General features: G+C 38.3%; 1 protein-coding gene across 1 annotated transcript in view; it reads right to left on the minus strand.

Annotated features, from left to right (window-relative positions):
* MAN2A1 (mannosidase alpha class 2A member 1) overlaps positions 1–23458 on the minus strand; it is a 126826-nt gene that overhangs the window by 87356 nt on the left and 16012 nt on the right. Inside the window, exons 3-6 of the mRNA XM_062600171.1 lie at positions 15844–15988; positions 4435–4606; positions 2531–2658; positions 809–982 (exon numbers count right to left, since the gene is read on the minus strand). Coding sequence (XP_062456155.1) covers positions 809–982; positions 2531–2658; positions 4435–4606; positions 15844–15988 — 619 coding nt within the window. The remainder of the gene's footprint in view (positions 1–808; positions 983–2530; positions 2659–4434; positions 4607–15843; positions 15989–23458) is intronic.

Below are 23458 nucleotides of genomic sequence, written 5' to 3' on the forward strand. Positions count from 1 at the left end.
CAACTGTACACAGTACTCCAGGTGAGGCCTCCCCAGGGCTGAGGAGAGGGGCAGGATCACCTCCCTCGACTTGCGGGCAACACTCTTCCCAATGCACCCCAGGAGACCATTGGCTTTCTTGGCCACAAGGGCACAGTGCTGGCTCAGGGTCAACTTGTCATCCACCAGCACTCCCAGGTCCTTCTCTGCAGAGCTGCTCTCCAGCAGGTCAGCCCCCAGCTTGTGCTGGTGCCAAGAGTTATTTCTCCTTAGGTGCAGGACTCTGCACTTGACCTTGTTGAATCTCACGAGGTTCCTGTCTGCCCAGCTCTCCAGCCTGTCCAGGTCTCTCTGAAGAGACATTTCAAACATATGTTTGAAAGGAAGATGAATCCTGTGTTTACAGTTTTAAATGGGAAATAGAAAAGTGAACTAAAGTCTGTAACCTCTGCTTTTCCTGGTTCTCCTATAAATATTTTCTAAGGAGGGTTAGAGAAGAGAAATGAGAAAAAGTTAAAATAGAACTGAAAATGAAGTAAAAAGATCAGAGGAACAATGACAACGCTACAGTTTTTATATTTAACCCCTTCCTCAACATATATACTTACTTTTTTTTGTTATTAAAAAAAATTCCTAGAAATTTTTAAACAAAATGAAAGGTTTTTTACCAAAAAAAAAATAGTTTAAAATTCTGAAGACTTGACTAACTTCTACAAATAAGCTAAGCTGCTCCTGTAGAGATTTTCATAGTATTTATTCAAGCTTTCTTTATTTTTTAAATAATAAAGCAACAAATAAAGTAAATTGAGACAAAGGAAAAAAAACATACCCCAGTTCTGTCTCCAAAAAAATTCTAGTGTCTTCTGAGTTGCAAAGTGTTTTTTAACTGAGTAGTGAACTCTCTGTATAAGCATGTTGGAAAATCCTGTGCGTTTCAAAAGGTAAGCCATTGTCGGGGAATGCCCAAAGGGATCAATGGCCCAGCCAGACTTTGGTTTTACTCCTGTTGATAAAAGGAAGAGTAGAAGGAGGAAAAAAAATGTTTTTACTTTTCACCCAATAAAGCAAACATTACCAATATAATTTAAATCAGATCTCTAAGGACAAAGTTTTCAAGAAGGTAAATGAAAAATATAGGCAATTAAGTCTCCCTAAGAACACACTTTGCAATTAACATTCTAGAATTAAATAGATTTGATTCTGTAGAATCAAATGTCTTAGAAGCAGGGCAGTCAGGCTAATTACATAAAACCCCCTGGGATTAGGGCACTATACTGTTACACTGTTTCAACTTTTGTCTCAAATATTTAACCTTATATGGAATCATAATGATATACATCCCCTCTTTCATTTCAGAATTTTTCCAGATGTCACAATTAGAAAAGAAAAATTGAAAGAAAATGAACAGATGCAGATGGCAAGATGCTATAAGTCAGTGAATTTTCACTGTAATATAAATAATTTTAACCTCTGCTGGCATTAGGATTAACTTTTTTTTCAAAAACTAATTGATTTACTTGGCTAGCAGTCATTAAAATCCAGTTCATTACTATTGTCTTTCCACTGATTTCCATATCAGCAAATTAAAAAGCCATATCTAACTTTGGTTTATCTGATTCAATAAATATCTCAATTTTTTCCTTTTCCTCTCCTCCTCCCCCAAAAAGGTAGACAATCCATTACCCTTACTAGGCTTTTTTTCTAAATCATAATTATGTCAAACAGTATTTATGAGAATTGCAATCCAAGAAAAATATAATGAAATAGCTTTACAAAATAATTTCAATTAAATGAAATAATGCTGTTATTAGATCTCTGTACAAATATTTTACACACAAGGAAAGAGTTAATTAAAAAAAAAATATTATCTCTAATTAAGGAACTAAACCAGAAAATCTCCCAAAGCCACCAAAATAATTTAGTCAGCCTTATTGCAGGCACTTAGTAAATCCACTGATTCTGGAGTTGTTTGTCTTTCTTCAAAGTTTCAAAAGCAAATATGAACTCTTTTTAATTTAATGTAAATGATTCTAACAGATTACAGAGGGGTTAGGTCTTACCATTACTAGTAAGTTTCATATTTGCTTTTTGAAAAGCTTACCCAAAAGAATCTAATACCCAGCCTTCAGAATAAACTCAAACATATGGAAGGCATTTAAATTTTTTAATCAAACGATTTTAAGGCCTTATTCATGATTTCCAAGACAGAAATAGTAATCCTGAAAACTGTTTGTGATACCAGCAGCATGTGAACTACAGTTTAGCATGATTTAGTCTTGTGTTTTATCATGTTCATATATTATGCACATCTTCCATTAAACTTTTTCCCTGTCCAAACACTTTGATTAAATACACTTTCTCCAAGAACCTTCATCTGTAAATAAAAATTGCAAATACTAGGCTCGATCCTGCAGTTTTCAGTAAGTGGTTTGATTTAATGTTTTGGGAAAGCAGAGTAAAAAAAGCCTTCTAAGTACCTGAGAAATACAAAGAAGAATTGTTAATTGACTTCCTGTACTAACATAGCAAAATTTTAAATCAAGCTACATACCTAGATTCCTTTCTAGCCACTGATGTCCTTCTATCAGTTGGTCAATTAAAGCAAAGTAGTGAGAAGAGGCTTCATCAGGCATAACCCATCCTCCTGTTACTATTTCAAATTGACCATCTTTTATTAACCTGGAAGAAAAACATGGAAATTGTGTTCAGAAACTCATTGTAAAAATATACTGTTAAAAATCAACTTCTGAACACACAAGAGATTTACTGGGGAAGCAATGCCAAAATCTAAATTGATTATCCTAGTTCCAATACCGGACTACATTTTTTTTAACTGAAAAGAGGAAAAAATGAATACATGAACAGTGAAATTCTTCGTAACTCTGTGCAAGCACGACTATCTGCTCTTCTGCACGTGCCATAGAATATTTGTTTTTTTTTTTTTTTTAATTCAGGAAGATGGCTATTTCCTGTAAAGACTATAAAAATAAAACAGTGCACGTGCGACAGTACAGAAGGACAACTGAGTGAGATGCCCAGATATTCTGCACTCCAAGCACTACTAATATTTTCCACCCTTGATCTAACATTCTTTTTATTATTTTAGAAAGCTGATGGAGTTTCTAAGTTTTATATATATAAGACTTTAAACCATCTCATTGAAACAGACCACAGAATGATCCAGGCTCCCTTTTAAGATGCCCACAGACCTAACAATCATGCTTCCAGTATACGATGATCCTTATAATCAAACAAAGTAATTTCAGCACTTACATTGTACATTCTTGAATTCATTAATCAGATATACAGTAAAGAAATACAATAAGCATACCAGCATTTACTCATACCATAAATAATGCTCATAGAACTAATGAGAACATACAGTAAAATAACCTCCTGTGTATGCTCTGTAACTCTTCTATAACTAAAGAGCAGTTTAACCAATATCCAATTTACCTGAAGCAAGAAGTACACAGTTCCCTAGTGAATATTGTTTACTGCTTTTTGTGTTCCAAGAGATTTTATCATCTTGAAATGCTACAATGTGCTCTAATGTGCTCTATGTGCTCTACAGAGTGTGCATAACTGTTTAAACAGAGAGTTTCCTATGTTACTCCCAAGATTTCCAGGGATATCAAAGCTTTGCAGCTTTGAGGCTCTCATAACTTTAATGTATGTTGCAGCTTTAGCTGCACCCAGTGTACCTTGAAGGGATGCCCCTCATCCAACTGTTGGATTCTGTCTTGAGGCATCTTAGTTTAAATACACAAAATATATAAGCACTAAATACAAGTAGTATACTATATATATATATAGCATATATAGCAGTTTTTTTTTTTTTAACAAGGGTAGCATCTCAAAACTAGATTCTTACTTAGCAGTTACCCAAGCGGTATGTTTCCTGTCTCAATATCTAGTTAAATTTTATTTTTGTATTACTTCATTATCTGTAATTAAAAAAAGAACTGAAAGTGTGAAGAGTATGCACTTATTGAACATTTACATAGCCGCATATTTATTAAACAGTTTAAACATCTCATTAAAACATCTCATTTTATAACTATCATAACTGAGGAAAAAATTACCTTAAAAAAATAGCTAATATGAACGATTATCTTCATCTCACTGCCAAAACTTTTATGCCACTTCAAACATAGTAGTTCAATTTTTAATCACAGCACGCACAATTTAAAAAAACATCTTAATGGTTGGGCAAGGATACTTTCAGCCATTTTTTTTTCCCAGCAACTCAGTAACTTGGCTCCATTTCTCTAAATAGAGTTTTGGTTTTTAATTTAAAAAAGATAACCAAATACTCAAAGCTAGAACTTTAATAGTGTGATTATTCTCATTTTACCACATTGCAATTGAAATCAAGTTGACAGTGTAGTCAAATACACAAAGATTCAGAATATTCTGCAAAAAGTACAATACAAATTGTATAGATGTTCAAACCTTTTAACAGCATCCTTTTTTTGGCTATCTATTCCATCCCACCATTTTGAAAAGTAAGAAATCTCAGACCACAAAAATTTTCTTCGGTTGTCTTCTTGTAGTTTTATAACCATGTTATTTAAGATATGCTGTGTCTGATCTCTGAAGTAGTCCTCAAAAGTCTTCAGCCAACCTAAGTAAAGAAATAAGAACATGTGAAACTTAAGCTGTTCTCTATAGTCTTTACAGACCCACATCCCTCCTGCCCCCTGCAAAAAAAGTTAAGTTACACATCTATTTAAAAAGCCAAATTTTACATGCTGTGGATGGATCACAATGCTGAATTCTGTGAGAGTTTGTTTTTATAAAATTTAGACATTGTATTTCCTAAAAATACAGATGTATGGAGTACTAAGCATTCTAATTTGATCAGCTAAGATAACACTGTGGGGAAAACACTGTTTAAAACTGGAGAGGAAAAATTGATTTAACCAGAAATTAAATAGTTGAAGAAGTGGTAGTAAATATCTGCAAATTGATCTTTCTTGACAACTTCCATTAGGTTTCCTCAGCTCTCACAATATAAGGACTGCAACATCTATTAACAGGACATTTCTTCTTTATCTTTCCTTTTAAGTCATAAAGCATCCCACCACTCCAGTCTATGTAAAGTAACTAAACTAAGATCACCACTAACAGCACTTTTCATTCACATCTTGAGAAGACAACAAAGAGCCAGTAATAGTAATCCCACAGACCTAGAGACTAAATATATAAAAACGGAGGAAAAACGAGCAGCATGTAATCAACATCACTACTGAATACTTGTCAGCAATGACAGGAAAAAGGTCATGTTGTGCTTGCAATGCCTCATTAGAAAAGGTATCAGCTCGGAGACGCAGAGTGAAAGAAAATGGGAGGCTGCAAGTTTAAGCACATACTCGGACTTCACAGTGCAGAGCCTTCCACAAAAACTCTTTAACCTCTCCCCAAAATCTTGTGCAAGAAAGCACACGCATCTTCCTTCCCTGAGCCTGGAGGGGTTGTGCTCCTTCTGTAGATGTAATTGGGAAAAGGAAGCAGATAAGTCTGTCTACTTAACACACCAGCAGCATATTCATATTCTTTCTACTAGCTCATCATACACAAGTGTTACTGAGTGCTGCAAACAGGGACTCAGCAGTTGAGTTTAAGAAAGTATCAGATACAGCAGAATAGTCTACTGAAACAAACAAGTGATGATACAAATCATTCCTGTAGCATCCACATTTTAAGATTTTGTGAAAGCTTCCATATAGTATGAGGACTGTTCTCTAGACAAATCTTCCTCTAGCGATTCCAGTCTGAGTTACCAGTGTGCTCAGTTCCATCCTATGGAGGCACTGCCACTCTCACCCAATGCTAATCTGCTTTTAAGACAACTTTAGTCAACTAAAGTCAACTTTAAGTGAACTTTTAAGACAACATTGCTAGTCTGCTTTGGAATAAATTATTATTGCTTCAAGGTAAGTAGAAGAATACAAAAGATCTTAGTATAAAACAATTCATTTTTAGTCTAACAAAAGAAAAAAGTTATATTACTGAGTATATCCTGAGACAATATTCAGACTCTCATCTCTACTTGAGCATTAGAGAGAGAGAAAAAAAGAGAGAGAAAGAGATGAATGGATGGATGGATAGATGGAGTTAACCATAGCTGAAGTTGCAAAGCCAATGTAACTTGACAACATGCCTATTCTTCTCCAACTTGCATATCAAAACATCAACCACATTTTGGATACAGAATCGTGTAGTTAGCAACAGTCACTAGAGAGTATGAGCCAAGTTAAATTTGGCCTTCCCAAAGTATTCAAAAAGGAACAAGAAACACCACTGTCCAAATAAGAAAATCAAAAATTTTAACACTTCTGAGGAAAAGTGCTAGCTCAGTATCCTTCATACTCATATCCATCATACTTCATACAAGCTGTTGTACAGCTAAAACAGTTAAGATCTAATTTAATATCTCGAAGTTGTATTTTCCTGAAGAAGGTTAATAAAAAGGGCATAAGATCTAGATGTAAATCACACTGTCTTTAGAGGCCTGGAAATAGTAATACAAATGTTGACAAAATATTACTATTTCTCAATAGTTTCAGGAAGGTTGAAGAGGGAAGAGGCAGTGAACATGCTGAATTTATTTTCCTTTTATGCTGTTTTTATCAAAACTTGTTTTGATCTCTGTATTTCGATGAGTGCTTTGTTACAGAAGCTTTCATTGAAAGAACTGGGATCATAGGATGAATTCATCTTTTTCAATACTCAGTTAACTTTTAACAAATGAAAGAACTATTTCACAGATATTTATGTAAGAAGATGCACAAGTAGCAGGCTGCAAATTTATAGCTTTGTCTGAGAATGAAGAATGAACTGAAACTGCATCCTATTTTTTCTTCTACAGAAATGTACCATAATAAAATCATTTAAGCATGTGCTTTTGTTATCCTACTGTGCTGTAGCAATAAAAGAATTTACACTGAATTAATTTTTTAAACATTGTTTGCATTAGGTTATTAATCAAGTTTTTCAAAAAAGAATCACAGAGAAAAATAACAAAACAGTATAAAAATACATTGTGATGAAGGAAAAGCAGTGGTATAGTTAGAGTCTTTTTCTAAACTCAGTTTATTGATCTACATAAGAAGGGTATAATATGGATAATACACCAAATAAGAAATTCCCAGAAATATTTATAAATGTTCACAGAATCAGTTGTAAGTTACCTGAAAAAGTCCTCTAAAATTTAATTACCATGCTTCTGGTATATCGCACTTAATCTATATAGTTCTACTCAATAGTTCTTAACAAGTTACTCACAAATTAACAATGAATAAATTCATTTACAGTTACTATCCATAAGACTACCACCTTACATTTACCATTTACACTAGGAACCATCTTCATTCCTAATATTATGTAAGTTTTGTACAGCTGAAGTTCATTCTTATTCTTATCCATAAACTACAAACTTATTCCAGGATGAAATAAAAGTTTCACCAGTGTATTTAGACCAGGAAACTCTGAATCCAAGTACAGTCCACACGTGCAAAAAGTACAATAGTTTAAAGCAGTAGTTACCAAAACAAAATATACCCTATCAGCAAAAGAACACTTGCCAGTTTAAGCCTACACTAGAACTCTTGCCAATATAAAAAAAATATAAATAAGGAAAGAACAATTACTCACTCCTTAGTACCATTATGCAGAATGTGGAAAAAACTGTGGAAACTTATTCCACACCCCCCCCCCCCACACACACACACACAGAGGTTATCATAAGGCAGTTTTCTGTGCATCTTTCCCCATCCCATCCCTGCTTTTTTTTTTCCTTTTTTTAATGTTAAAGTAAATTTCCTGATAGACTGTAGACTTCAAGGATCATGTCAAAATGTCAGTACAATCCACTGCTGTGCAAAAATCCCTAAAGCATCTCATTAACAGATTCACCATTAGGCCTGTCTAAAATTTCCAGTCCAATTTCCTTCTTCAAGCTGTACCATCTCTTCACAAAAGAGAAAGGCATTTTTGCGTCCTTCTTAATATAGTTAAGACACAGAGACTGAGCTACAGGCAAAATTTCAGGTCAAAAGCAGAACAGGAGTCAAGAAATTAAAAAAAAAAAAAAAAAAGTGCTTTTACCTAAGTAAAAGCACTTTACAATCTCATCACAACAAGAATCATACATCAACTCCAAAAACATGGAACCACTATTACCAATGCCATTTGAGCAGTGCATACAAAGTCATGCAGACACATACATAACTTCTGTATCAGTGGTTAATTTTAAATCAAAAGACAAGAGTAGTATGTTGACCATAAACAAACATATACGCTTTTGAATTGGCTACTACTGTAAGCCACACTCCAACGCTTAAGAGTAAATGTGTCCTTGAGAAGATTTCTAGCTCCTAACAAAACTTGGTTCAATCATAGAATCAATAAGGTTGGAAGGGACCTATGGAGATCATCTAGTCCAACCTCCCTGCTCAGCAGGGTCACCTAGAACATGTTAGACAGGGTTGCATCCAGACGGGCCTTGAACATCTCCAGAGAAGGAGACTCCACAGCCTCTCTGGGCAACCTGTGCCAGTGCTCCGTCACTCTCACAGGGAAGAAATTCCCCCCTCACGCTCAGGCAGAACTGCCTGTGCTTCAGTTTCTGCCCATTGCCTCTTGTCCTGTCACACGGGACAACTGAAAAGAGTTTGTCCCCGTCCCCTTGACACCTTCCCTTCAGGTACTTGTACACACTGATAAGACCCCCCCTCAGTCTGCTCTTCCCCAGGCTGAAGAGGCCCAGCTCTCGCAGCCGTTCCTCACAGGGCAGGTGCTCCAGCCCTCTGATCATCCTCATAGCCCTACGCTGGACTCTCTCCAGTAGCTCCAGGTCTCTCTTGTACTGGGGAGCTCACAACTGCACACAGTACTCCAGGTGAGGCCTCTCCAGGGCTGAGGAGAGGGGCAGGATCACCTCCCTCGACTTGCGGGCAACACTCTTCCTAATGCACCCCAGGAGACCATTGGCTTTCTTGGCCACAAGGGCACAGTGCTGGCTCAGGGTCAACTTGTCATCCACCAGCACTCCCAGGTCCTTCTCTGCAGAGCTGCTCTCCAGAAGGCCAGCCCCCAGCCTGTCCTGGTGCCTAGGGTTATTTTTCCCTAGGTGCAGGACTCTGCACCTGTGCTTGTTGAACCTGAAGAGGTTCCTCTGCACCCAGCTCTCCAGCCTGTCCAGGTCTCTCTGAACGGCAGCACAGCCCTCTGGTGTGTCAGCCACTCCTCCCAGCTTGGTATCATCAGCAAACTTGCTGAGGAGGCACTCTGTCCCCTCATCCAGGTCATTGATGAAGAGGTTGAACAGGATGGGAGCCAGCACTGAGCCCGGGGGGACGCCAGTAGCCACAGGCCTCCAACTAGACTCCACGCCACGGATGACAACCCTCTGAGCTCTGCCTTTCAGTCAGTTCTCAATCCACCTCGCTGTCCACTCGTCCAACCCACACTTCCTGAGCTTCTCTAGGAGGATGTTATGGGAGACAGTGTCAAAAGCCTTGCTGAAGTCAAGGTACACAATGTCCACTGCTCTCCCCTCATCTACCCAGCCAGTCATTCCATCAGAGAAGGCTATCGGATTGGTCAAGCAGCATTTCCCCTTGGTGAATCCATGCTGGCTACTCATGATCACCTTCTTTTCCTCCATGTGTCTGGAGATGACATCCAGAATGAGCTGTTCCATCACCTTTCCAGGGATGGAGGTGAGGCTGACAAGCCTATAGCTGCCTGGGTCCTCCTCCTTGCCCTTCTTGAAGACTGGAGTGACACTGGCTTTCTTCCAGTCCTCAGGCACCTCTCCAGTTCTCCAGGACCTTTCAGAGATGGTGGAGAGCGGCCTGGCAACAACATCCGCCAGCTCCCTCACTACCCGTGGGGGCATCCCATCCGGGCCCATGGATTTGTGGATGTCTAGCTTGCCCAGAAGGTCTCTAATCCTATCCTCCTCAACCAAAGGAAAGTCTTCCCTTCTCTGGACTTTCTCCCTCACATCCAGGCTGCTGGATTCATGGGGGCTGCCCGTAGCAGTGAAGGCGGAATCAAAGAAGGCATTCAGTAATTCTGCCTTCTCTGCATCCCTTGTCCCCCAGGGCCCCCGCCCCAGTCAGTAGCGCGTCCACATTTTCCCTAGTCCTCCTCTTGCTGCTGATGTATTTGAAGAAGCCCTTCCTGTTGTCCTTGACATCCCTTGCCAGACTCAATTCCAACTGGGCCTTAGCCTTCCTCACAGCATCTCTACAGACTCTGACTGCATTCCTGTAATTCTCTCAAGTAGCCTGACCCTTCTTCCATTCTGTGTATTTTCTTCTTCTGTCTGAATTTGGCCAAGAGCTCCCAGCTCACCCATGCAGGTCTCCTGCCCCTTTTGCTGCACTTCTTCATAATAGGGATGTACCGCTTTTGAGCTTGGAGGAAGTGATGTTCGAATACTAGCCAGCACTCCTGGATCCCGCTTCCTTCTAGGGCTTTAACCCATGAGACTCCACCAATTAGGTCTCTGAAGAGCCCAAAGTCTGCTCTCCTGAAGTCCAGGGTTGCAATCCTGCTTGTTTCCATACTTCTTTCCTGCAGGATCCTGAACTCTACCATCTCATGGTCACTGCAGCCAAGGCTACCCCCAACCTTCACATATCTAACCAGTCCCTCTCTGTTGGTAAGGACAAGGTCCAGCAGGACACCCTTCCTCATAGGCTCCTCCACCATTTGTGACAAGAAGTTATCATCAATGCACTGCAGGAGCCTCCTGGACTGTTTGTGCCTTGCTGTGTAGTCCCTCCAGCAGACGTCAGGGTGGTTGAAGTCCCCCATGACAACCAGGGTCTGTGATCTTGAGGTTACTTCCAGCTGTCCATAGCTGGAAGCATGATAGTCCTCATCGACTTTCTCTTCCTGGTCAGGTAGCCTGTAGCAGATACCCACAACAGTGTCCCCCATGCTAGGCTGCCCTTTGATCTTTACCCATAAGCTCTCAACTGCCTCCTCCTCCTGCACCCCTAGGCAGAGTTCGATGCATTCCAGTTGCTCTCTCACATAAAGAGCAACTCCATCACCTCGCCTTCCTGGCCTGTCTTTCCTAAAAAGTACATAGCCATCCATGGCAGCATTCCAGTCATGTGAGCTATCCCACCATGTCTCCATGATTGCAATGAGATCTTGGCCCTGTGATCTCACACAGATCTCCAGCTCCTCCTGTTTGTTCCCCATGCTGTGTGCATTGGTGTACAGGCATTTCATGCCTGCAGGTTTCCCAGGAAGGGTGTACAGGGGGTCATCCGTAGCCATGTTCCAAACGCGTATCCCCAGCTGCATGCACCCATTGGAGGCCCCCCAACCCAACTTGTGTTTTGTTCTCTACCCTGTCTGTATGACACCCCCCTCTCCCCTCTTCCTACCTAGTTTAAAGCCCTCATTACTAGGCTGGCTAACCTGTTTGCAAAGGCAAATGTGCCCCGCTTCGTGAGGTGAATCCCATCTCTCCCCAATAGCTGTTGATCTTCAGACCATGTTCCATGGTCAACAAGGACGCAGACCTCAAAAATAGCTAGAACACTGTTACTTATTACACTAAAGAAAGATGTAGACTGCCCACAAAAGGAATGCATTAATTTATAGTAGCTCAAAATCAGTTTCACTGGCTCCAGAATTCACAGATCAGTCCTGCTTCCTGCAATGAAAGGAGCTCAATTTATTCATGATTTTGTTTTATGGAAGTAAAGCAATGTCATTTCAGCAAGCATTATAAAACTTTCCAGAAAACTACAACAACTCTTCAACAAGAGGTGGCACTTCAAATTTTAAATTTTAAAATTAAGTGTACAAATGAATTAGTAAAACTGTATATATTTTTTTCATAAAATTATGTCTAAAACGATACAAGAGGAAAGCACTACTCAGTGCAACTCATTCCTAGAAGACAGCCATTAAATACATTGTCTTGATAGCCAAGAAAGCCAAATAGTATCATAAACTGAAAGAGGATGTCTTAGTCTTTAATAATTACACTCATGCTCTAAGTAACATGTGCAGCCTCAACAGTAAAAATTCCAATAATAATAGATTAACAGATACATAAGCCCTGAGTTTTTATCTGTGTTTCAGAGAATTTCAGTGTGGTATGTGTGTCTGACCACATACAGGCATATAGTAATGACATTAATCCACATTAATGCAAATACTAGAAATAAATAAAATCCAAAGCTCAAGGTTTAATTTACATTTTAATAAGAACAACTAGACGTGGGCAGATTTTTTAATTAGGTCCTTTGTAGATTCAGGAATAAAAAAAATTCCCTTAATACACAGAATCTATATAACAATTCTTAATTTAGAAATCCCATGATATCATCTCATGTCAAAACTAACGTATGCAAATTAACTAGTAGCTATTTTAGAATTGTTTCTGACATAAAACCTCAAAACTAACTTCACAAAAAAAAAAGTAAAGATAAATTATCCAGTGGTTAATGGGCTCATTGGCCAAGAACATGAAAAGAAAGCCTCTAGAAACACGCTGTCTCTGAGATAAGGTTACCTCAGAATTAAAATTAAAAGCAGTCTCCCAAGATAGTTACTTTCCATTTTTCTATTCGACATAAAATAAATCAGACTAAGAGAGAAATCCACCTGGAACATGACTGTCCTGCAGCATTCATTCTGATACAACAGAAGATAAACAAAACACGACCCCTTACTCCCCCCAGATTCTCCCAAATAATGTAATTTAGCTGGGAAGAGCTACTAAAAATGTAGGACAGTATGTTTACTTTTCCAAAGACATACTTTAACTGGTAAAAGATCTCTATTCAAAAGACTAGGAGAATCATTCCATAATGTATCCACTACAACATAATTTCCTAAGCATATCTAACCACTTGAATGCACACTTAAACAAACCAAAATCTGTAATAAAAGAAATGCTTCAAAAATTCTCATGAGACTTCTTACACGTTAGGCTTACATAGTGCAAGATCAACTTCTGCTTTGCACAAATGAAGCCAGTTATTCTCATAACTAAGATGGGAAGAAAGTTTGTACTGATCAAGAATTTAAGAGTGTACTCTCTGCAACAGTTTCAGAACTGCTTGAATCTTGTTTGTTTCTTTCTTTCTTTCTTTCTTTCTTTGCTTTGTCTGAAAAGAAATATCTCCCTAGGAGTTACCTACTACTTCACCTGCAACCACAGAAATATTGATAAATGAGCCAGAAATACAACTCAGATTTCTAGAATTCATGACAAGAAGAGTTTGAGCTGGCCATCTTCTTATTCTATTCCTAAAGCTCTTTTTCCTATGCAGTGGAAAAATTAACTGCTCATCATTCAATGTATACACTGAATATATATCTTACATACATATAGTTTTGTTTCTAGGGAAAAAACAATATGTTCTTGTCATTTTTAAGGAGGAAAACAAATTCTTGGCACAGATACAGCAACTGTGTTTTAATCTTCCTACTAAATGGAACATGACTATACTAATCAGTGAACTTCTGATTTCATGGCCCATAATCTGAAATCATTTAAAGGAAAAGCTCTGATTGAATTCAACTAACATTCTTCATTTTTGTTCTGGCTTTATACTACCCTATTCTTATGGATAGTAATTTTTATAGTGGGTCAGGACAACAGTATAAATTTAGTGGTCCACTGAACCAAACATGTGAAGAAACCTAAGAAATCATTTGAAAAACATACCTAGATCTGGCCAATAGAAAACAAACTTGAAACTGCACAGCATATTAACAGTATCAAACTTCTGTGCTTAATTTTTCTTTTATCTCAACACCACAATTAACTTCTAAGGCTAAAAAGATTTCCACCTGAAAAATGGAGATGGCTTTAAGTAATAAAAAAGGGCTAATGTAAGTGTTAGCATTGTAATGTTACCCAAGTTATAGATAATTTATTAAGTTTTTAAAAGTAATATTTAGACCTGCCATGCATATAGGTACATTTTCACTTGGACAGAAATTTCTGAGCTGGGGGGAGTCTATTTTAGTCTCTTTCAATTGCACTTAAGAGCTTCTTGTACTACATCTGTAATAATCACATCCAACAATATAATCTGACCTAGTACAGACACACATCCACAAATCAAAATTCTTAAATAAACAATCAAATGAAAAATCATTACCAAGATCACCATTGCCAGCTAGGAGCAATAAATGCCAGGGGGGCTGGACAGTAATCTTTGAAGTCTTTTGGCTCCTATGGTCATAGATGAGTATCATCTTTCAAATCCAGTTGTGCTGGTTGACAGTATCACTGTCCCTAAGCAGAGTTCTGTCTTCAGGAGTTCAGCTGCCTAATGCACCTCAGGCAAAGTCACACGAAACAGCTGTTGAAGCACACGAGAGGAGACAAGGACTTTGCCAGCACAGCAGGTTATATGATCATTCCTTAATCTGCTTCAGGAAGGAATGCCATCATCTATGGTGGCAATAACCTCAACCTGCACAGTCATTTGTAAAGTGAACATCTATCCATGACTTGAGATTAATTTGCACTGAGTCATCCCCCAGGCTCAAATCAGAGACGATAATGAGAAGATCTAATCCTCATTAATTGCCAGAAACTGAGAGAGACAATTATGGTTGCCACCAATCAAAAATTTGAGAGAGATCATTCTCATACCTGTTTTTCCAATACATAGCCACTAAAGGAAAGAATACAGAGACCCCAAATTCATAAATCCTGAAAGAATTTAAATAAAGCCAGTTAACTTGGATTTAGTAGAATTTAGTAACAGTAAGACCTCCAGGGTGCATGTCACCCCCAGGAATACAGCTTGGAACATAAGACCACCTTCTCCCTTTCCTCACAGATTCTGTTTCAAGGCAGTTTTTTTTACCTTTGAGCTCCAAATATTCACTAGCATAACTAGTTAAGTGAAAAATTAGTCTCAAATAGGAAAACAAAAAAATAAAATAAAATGACCACTTCAGGTTTTTAGAGCTAAGGAAGTTGCATCTTTACCAGCTCCATTAATTGGTAAACATATTTCCTATACAGGAGTTACACTATAGCTTCACATTGCCTTTGAGCAGTCTCAGCCTGCAATAGGTACTGCACAGTACAATTTAAATTGTTACAGTACACTACACGGAAAGTTTGAAATCACTGAAATTGTGGCTTTGCACAGTAACGTGCAGCTTCACCAACTTCTCATGGCCTGTCTACACACAGCTTGGCAGCACTATGCTACAGCAGCATAATTCACTGCTTTGTGGTGATCTCAGTCATGTTAAAACATTAAACAATCATTTTTAAATGAAGTGACACTTTCCCACTTAATATATTACACAGTAAAAATCCCTTTGGGAGGATGAAGTGGAATTATGCAAGTATATTTAGACTTCCATTTAAATTCAGACTTTATGTTATCCCACTGTAGATTTTTTCTTTTGGAAAATTGTGAGGGGGAAGGCAAACAGAAAAGGGGTAAAAAGAAAACCAGTGTTGGAGTCAGAATCTCAGATTTGCCAATTTACCTCTTTTAAAAAGTGCACCCTAAGACCCTAGGAGAGATAAATATCTAAATCTAAAAAGTCCAAAGAAGAACAGACTATATTTAATGAAACAATGAACAAACTACCTGGGCGTAACAGCAGGATACATAAACAAATTATACCAGTACTTAAGTTATATTCTAATAAATACAGGCATGTATAGCTTTTATTGTAACAGTTGTCCCTTGAAGACAATGTATCTGCTTAACTGTTTTGCTAGACTTAAGCCTAATACACTAAGTAGCAGATTTCAGAAAAACCCAAATCTTAACAGAGATGGCATTATATAATTCAAGCCTCTAGATACCCAAATCAACATGGTTAAAATATTACCTGGGTCATTATGAGAGTGAGGTACAACAAAAACTTGAAGCGGTTCACTGTCCCATTCATTTTCATTGTATGTGATATCAAATCCTTGTTTCCAAACACCACCATCTGGATTATCGAAAGGAAGAATGTCATAGACATCCAACATCTAAAAAAGGTGAAAGGAATATACAACATAAATTCACACACACACGCACAAAAAAAAAAAAAAATCTGGCATTAAAACCAAAGTTTTCATCAAAATCCAGTAATAATAATGGATTTGCTTGTTCATGACACAAGGAGAGATTAATTGTCAAATGAGCAGAAAGTTCACAAAAAAGTTTCAAGTCCCACTAGGGCAACCAAAGCACTAGCAAGTAAAGAAAAGCATTTGACAGGCTTCATTCTGAGAAAACTATAACTAAACTGATAAGATACAGAGTCAGAAAGAGATCTGAAAGAAGCAACCAAAAGGATGATAGCTCATAACGGCATTGGGGGACTGGAGCTTACCCAGGGAGAACATTATACAAAAATAGGAGAATATACTACATAGGAGAATGTAGAAAAGGAAGAGCACAAATTGAACAATCAATAATAAAAGAGGACAACATAAGACAGATTAAGTCAAAAGTCAAACTGACAGAAAGGAACTGAAAGAAACTGTCAAAGAAAAAAGTTCAGAACTATAATCAACTGCTATGATAAAGCTCCTTTTATAGCTACCACTGCCCAGTATATCATTTATTCAAAGACAGACATATTTGTGTATGCAGATAAGCTTACAGGCAAATAAAATAACTAACAAGTGCTTGTGAAGCTTATATACCAACAGACAGCTTCAAAGAGATTTTTCTAATGTAAATTTAGAATAAAGTTACCATATCCAACTTTCTTTTTTGGTAAGGTTTTGCCTTGTTTCCTAAAAATACACTGAATTTCCTGAACAAAAATTATGAACTGGGCAAGCTTTTCACTTTCTAGCCAATTTTGAAAACATAGTCCTCTTGCACATTTTTAAAATTTACTATTTTTTTGAATTATGTGAGCACATTTACAAAGAGCAATTTCACTTTACACACATTTTCCTGAAATTAAAACTACCAGAAAAGAACAAATTAGAAAGGTAATTTAAAACCTAAACAGAAGTAGCAGCTATAAATGCACAATGCATGAGTCTACAGAAAACAACTATTTCTAAAACAACAGTGAAATTCTGGAAACAACTTTCCAAAATGAGCAAAGCTAAAAAAAAAAAAAAAAAAATCACTGAAGTAACTAGCCTTAAACATTCATCATCTTCAAAGCAGTTTTACAATATGGTCATCTGTAATAATAAAGGAACCTAGAATTTCCTTCCAGACCTAAGCATGTGATGATTAAAAGCCTAAAAGATATGTTCAGAAGATGAAATGATCTGATAATTTCAGTCCAATTTCACTACAATTGAAAAACAATTTCCCCCCCCCCACACACACACACACAAATTTGGTGATTTTTATAATCCAGAAAAGGAAAAGAGGGGAAATGAACCACAACTGTATTTTCCAATTTTAGAATCAACTTTTACCTCACAATAAAGGTGTAGAAAGGAAGATCACTGCAACTCTTCCAGCACATGATCTCCTATATAGTCCCTAGTGCTTGAAGGTGTTTCCACAAAACATGAGAAATAAGACTTTTTGCCCAACACAGGGCACGTTCATATCAGGCCCTGATGCATACATAAAATGTTATTATAAATACAGAAAACACACCGAAGTTTCCTCCAGGCAGAGGAGACTTCTCCGAGGAAGGGGAAGGAACAAGTGGAAGAGCACCACATCCAACAGAATGTGGACAGAAAGCAAGTGGAACATATAAAGAAAGGAGCAAAAACAGTTTTCTTCTTTGGGGCTAACAAATAGCCTTAAAGATGGAAGTTACTCATGAATCCTCAAAGCAGCAAAGAATTTCAGCTAGTAATTAATCAAAGACTACATTTCATAGAAGAGATGCAAGCTCTGGAAATGGTGAGATCCAACAAAAGCTATTGAAGAAAGTAACAGTATCAGACACTTGCAATGCCAAGTTGAAGATAATATTGCTAAAAAACAGCTCCAGCAAGAGTAAGTTAAATTTACCCAAGAGACTAGAGAGAACATTTTAAAATTCCCACAAAATTAAATACTTATTTTGGTGTTTTTCAGTGCCACTGACCCAAAAGGATAAAAAGGATCTGTGTACGCTCATTTCAGGTCCTTTATTGAAAGCTGATATTTTCTAAAACACAGCGTTAAGAGACTGTCAATGTAAACAGATTGCTTAATCATGCATCAATAATACTGCTTACTGTAGTCATCAGGTACAAAATTTCCCATTTGCCGTGCAAAGCTTGAAAAAAAAACTTAAAGAAAAAAAGTTAGGGATGTCTTGAATAGGATCTGCTGAAACTAAAGTTTATTTCAAAGTAAAATATGCAGTGGGTGAATAGGAGAAAGGATCCTTTGTTCCTGAAGTTGCAGTCTATTTTATTGCCTTCCACAGCCCTGCAGCTGTCACTTAAGGTACTGGAAAAGACAAGAGAGAGCTCTTAGCTGAAGAAGTCAATATATCAGAGCATTCAGTGACTACTTTAGAAACTAAGTTTAAAAAGTAAAGGAAACAAAGTTTGCAAAAATTACATCAGCACATTCCTTCCCCTCACTAAGAAACCAAGAACAACTGTGTATTTACAGCATGTCTCATCCATAAACATGCATGTCAGCAAGGAGGACAGTATGGCCAAGCATAATTCTTAGGACAAAGAATTTTCAGTTTCTAAAAGCTTTGGCTATTGTGTTTTTGTGCCATAAGTACAAGGGGCATATAAAAAAAATCAAAGAGATATATCATTTATATTGCATATATTTTCATAGGATCATGTTGTCATACAGTAGTAACTGTAAAAAGGTCAAAACATTTAACATTCCCGCTCTGTTATTAACTAGTTTCTTCCACATGCTAGTGTTGAAAGCAGTGATTAGTTACCCTGAGACGACCATCAGCCAGTTCCTTTAAACAGGAAAAATGGACCTTTAACTTTTTTCAAGCTGTGAAGTGTTTTCTATATTTTCTCTTGTTGTGCTTTGGGCTTTCAGATCATGGGATTTTTAGAAGTCTTTTTATTCAGTATTTTCAAAGTACAGATCAGATGCATGTATTCCTCATCTATTTTATTTGCACAGGGGTGCATAGATGATCCCAACTTTTCCCCTAATCACTTCAATTCAGCATTGCTGGCAAGAACATCAGTTTCAAAAGCTGTCTTCTGATATACTCAAGTCACCTCAGGTCCAAAAAAAAAAAAAAAAAAAAAAAAAAACTATTAAAAAAGCAAACTATCAAACCATAGATTTAACTGCTCAAAACAGTGGTAATGACATTTACTGGATGCTCCCAAAAGTAGAACAAAATAAAACACAGCAGTTAGGAAAGTCTTACTCTTTCAGTAGACTCCTAAAACTGATCCTATAACCCAAATTCTAAAATTACAGCATTTTTCATGAATGAGTGAGGAAAAAAAATTATTAGGCAAGCTTTTGGAATAGCTGGTTTTCACATGTTTGAAAAAGCAACTCAGTTAACCATTGAATTTGACCTCCATCTTGGGAGAAAATCTGAACAATAAAGAGGCATCTACTTGGGAGAAACGTAATTTAAATATTTAAAGCACACTGTTCACTAAAAGAAGATTGTATGTGGAAATAATTGCAAGTGGGAGAGAAGAAAGCAGAATAATTTATGGAGAAAAGGCAATCTGAAGTGGTAGTATAGGAGAGGCAGTAGCACAAGAAATAAGCACACAATGTTATGTACTTCTCAATGAACATGCACACTGATTGTACGTGAAGGTCCCCTTTAGAAATATCTTAAGCTCTCCTCCCCCACTGTCTCAAGATAGCCTTGGATCTCCCGCACTCCATTTCAGGTAAAAAGCAGACCTATTCCCCGTTATCCCTTCATCTCAAAATCTCTAAACTGATCTACTCACTTGGAGGTACATAACTTCTGTATTAACCCAGCTGTGCAAATATCTTTAAAAGCTTGTTTTATTGTATAATCAGTAGAAAAACACTAAAGACATAAGTCACATTGCTCCTGAAACTGGAACAAGGAATTGTGCAACAAGCATGTGCTTTCACTGTAAATTCCTACATCCTCATATTTAAAGGGCAAGGCAGGCACATCTACTGAGATCAAAAAAATTCCCTCTTCTGAGCAACACTCTCAATAAATTCCCCTACAAGACTTTCACAAGAGAAAAACCTCAGACCACTCTACAAAAGCCTGAAACATCTCTAGTAAAAAGAAGACTAGGGAAAATGTGGGCCCACTGCTGAGTGGGGTATGTGCCCTGGTGATGAATGACACAGAGAAGGCAGAGTTACTGACTGCCTTCTCTGCTTCAGTCTTCACTGCTAAGGGCAGCCCTCAGGAATACCAGACCCTGGAGACAAAAAAGTCTGGAGAAAGGAAGACATTCTCTTGGTCGAAAAGGATTGGGTTAGAGACCATTTAGGCAAATCTGACACCCATAGATCCATGGGCCTTGATGGGAAGCACCAACGCGTGCTGAGGTTGCTGGCAGATGTTATTGCCAGACCACTCTCCATCATCTTTGAAAAGTCATGGAAAACTAGAGAGGGGCCTGAGGACTGGGAGAAAGCCAATGCCACTCCTGTCTTCAAAAAGGGCAAGGAGGAAGACCCAGGAAACTACAAGTCTCTCCTCCACCTCTGAAAAAGTGATGAAACAACTCATTCTGGACATCAGGTGATCAGGAGCAGACAGCAGGGACTCACCAAGGGGAAATCATACTTAACTAATCTGAAAGCCTTCTATGATAGCATGACTGGCTGGGTAGATGAGGGGAGAGCAGTGGACATTGTGTACCTTGACTTCAGCAAGGCTTTTGACACTGTCTCCCATAACATCCTCCTAGAGAAGCTCAGGAAGCTCAGGTTAGATGAGAACAGTGGGGTGGATTGAGAACTGACTGAAAGGAAGAGCTCAGAGGGTTGTCATCAGCAGCACAGTCTCATTGGTGGCCTGTAGCTAGTAGCGTCCCCCCGGGCTCAGTACTGCATCCAGTCTTGTTCAACTTCTTCATCAATGACCTGGATGAGGGGACAGAGTGCCTCCTCAGCAAGTTTGCTGATGATACCAAGCTGGGAGGAGTGGCTGACACACCCGAGGGCTGTGCTGCCGTTCAGAGAGACCTGGACAGGCTGGAGAGCTGGGCAGAGAGGAACCTTATGAGGTTCAGCAAGGGCAAGGGCAGAGTCCTGCACGTGGGGAGAGATAACCCTAGGCACCAGGACAGGCTGGGGGTTGACCTGCTGGAGAGCAGCTCTGCAGAGAAGGACCTGGGAGCTCTGGTGGACAACTAGAAACATGCCCTTGTGGCCAAGAATGCCAATGGTATCCTGAGATGCATTGGGAAGAGTGTTGCCAGCAGGTGGAGGGAGGTGATCCTGCCCCTCTCCTCAGCCCTGGTGAGGCCTCACCTGGAGTACTGCATCCAGTTGTGAGCTCCCCAGTACAAGAGAGACCTGGAGCTACTGGAGAGAGTCCAGTGTAGGGCTATGAAGACAATTATGGGAGTGGAGCATCTCTCACAGGAGGAAAGTCCGAGAGAGCAGGGCCTGTTCAGCCTGGAGAAGACTTTTCAGTGGAGCCCAGTGACCAGACAAGAGCCAATGGGCAAAAACTGAAACATAGGAAGTTTCACCTGAATATGAGGGAAAAAACTTCTTTACTGTGAGAGTGACAGAGCACTGGAACAGGTTGCTCAGAGAGGTTGGAGAGTCTCCTTTCCTGGAGATATTCACAACCTGCCTGGATGTGATCCTGTGCAACATGCTTTAGGTAACCCTGCCTGAGCAGGGGGGTGGACTAGATGATCTCCAGAGGTCCCTTCCAATCTCAACCCTTCTGTGATTCTGTGAAAGACTATTCTATATATAGGCTGGCTTCACTGAAGAATAATGATGAGGCTCAATGATATAGCATGAGACAACTGCAGTAACTCATCACTTCAAGGAAACGGAGGAAGGTACTGTTTCACTCCCAATTCCACCTCTTACTTGGTGCCAGCTTGTGTCCTCCACCCCAAGACATCCAAGTTGGTTCACATCACTAATTCACAAAAAAAAGTAATGATAAAAAAAATTCTACTGAGTTAGTAAACTAAATCAGCTTATAAACAATCTAACAAGTGTTAGAGACGAAGCCAAATCAAGTACACATCAAGTGGAAGAAGGAAATAAACTATGAAGGTTATGTGTAGAAGTGACATGCAGCTCTTGTCACTCCGAAAGCTATTACAGTATCAGATACCAACAACTGAGGGCACAAACATAGTGGGAGCTGTTTTTCATGTGCTACCCCCTTCTAAAAAAAAAATTTTAAATGGATAAAGAAAGAAGGATAAGCTGCTAATGACAGCAGAGCTCAGATGTTGCAGACAATGAAAAAAAAGGGAAAACTAGCTTTGCTGTAACTTTAAGCATTTGAGAAATCACAAAAAGGCAGGAAATTTTAATACACCAGCTCTTCTGATTTCTTGAGCTGATCATGTTAGCAATAGTACATTCCCCTGATATTTCAACTTAAACTTAATTCTATTAAAAACAACGTAAAAGAGCAGCACTCACGAATTATCTAACTCTCTCTCAAAAGCAGTATTTCAGTGGAAAACTGGACCTGATGATCTCCAGAGGTCCCTTCCAACTCTATCTTGTTATTTCAAGAATGAAAATACACTTGTTTAAAAGCAATGGTTCATAAGACTGCACACATTCCTATGAATTTGACTCATGGATGGGGTCTGAATTTCACATTCAAGGCTTTCACATACTGGTTTTTGCAGACTTCAAGATCTTGATTTTAACAGTCCACAGTAGAGGTAAGTATAAGTTAACATATGCTAGGGAAAAGTAATCTAAAACCATGCTTATATGATTTTGAGCTCAAGAGCCAGGAGTTACTACTCAGGAAAGATCTTGGAATCATCACTGAGAGTTTAAAAAAAAAAAAAAAGAAAAAGAAAAAGAAAAGAAAGAAAAAGGAAAAAAAAAAGCCAAGAAAAAATTAGGACTCCAGAAATCCACTGCAATCAACACAGGCCAGATCAACTTGAAATCACCACAGTTATGCCAAGACATCCAAAAGAGATGTTAAACCATTTTCATTTCTTGTATAATACCATCCCCTATAGGAATTGCTCAATACATTAATTACAAATTATATCATTTGATCAGGTTACATGACTGAAAGATTGTAAGGTTCTGTGTCAGTGAAAAGTAAAAGAGGTTAAAGATAAATACTTCCTTGAGCTATTTAAATTTCATTTCTAATTATAAAATATTGGTATAGTATGCAAGGAGACTGTAAAAACAGACAACAAATATAAGTTCCAAAGGGATGCTGCCTACCTCCCTTACAGCTGCTTAAAAGGCAGTCAAATTATTACAAGTTTTTCAATTAAAACATCTGAAAACTGAGCATAAACTGTCTCTCTTCTACATTGGCTTATTCTTTCTCTGTACTTAGGGGCTTAAATAGTTGAGGTAAGCTTAAGGTTATGTCTTGGGCTAGTGCCACAAAACTTGCC

The sequence above is a fragment of the Rhea pennata genome, chromosome Z (assembly GCF_028389875.1).
Source record: "Rhea pennata isolate bPtePen1 chromosome Z, bPtePen1.pri, whole genome shotgun sequence".
Classification (NCBI taxonomy): domain Eukaryota; kingdom Metazoa; phylum Chordata; class Aves; order Rheiformes; family Rheidae; genus Rhea; species Rhea pennata.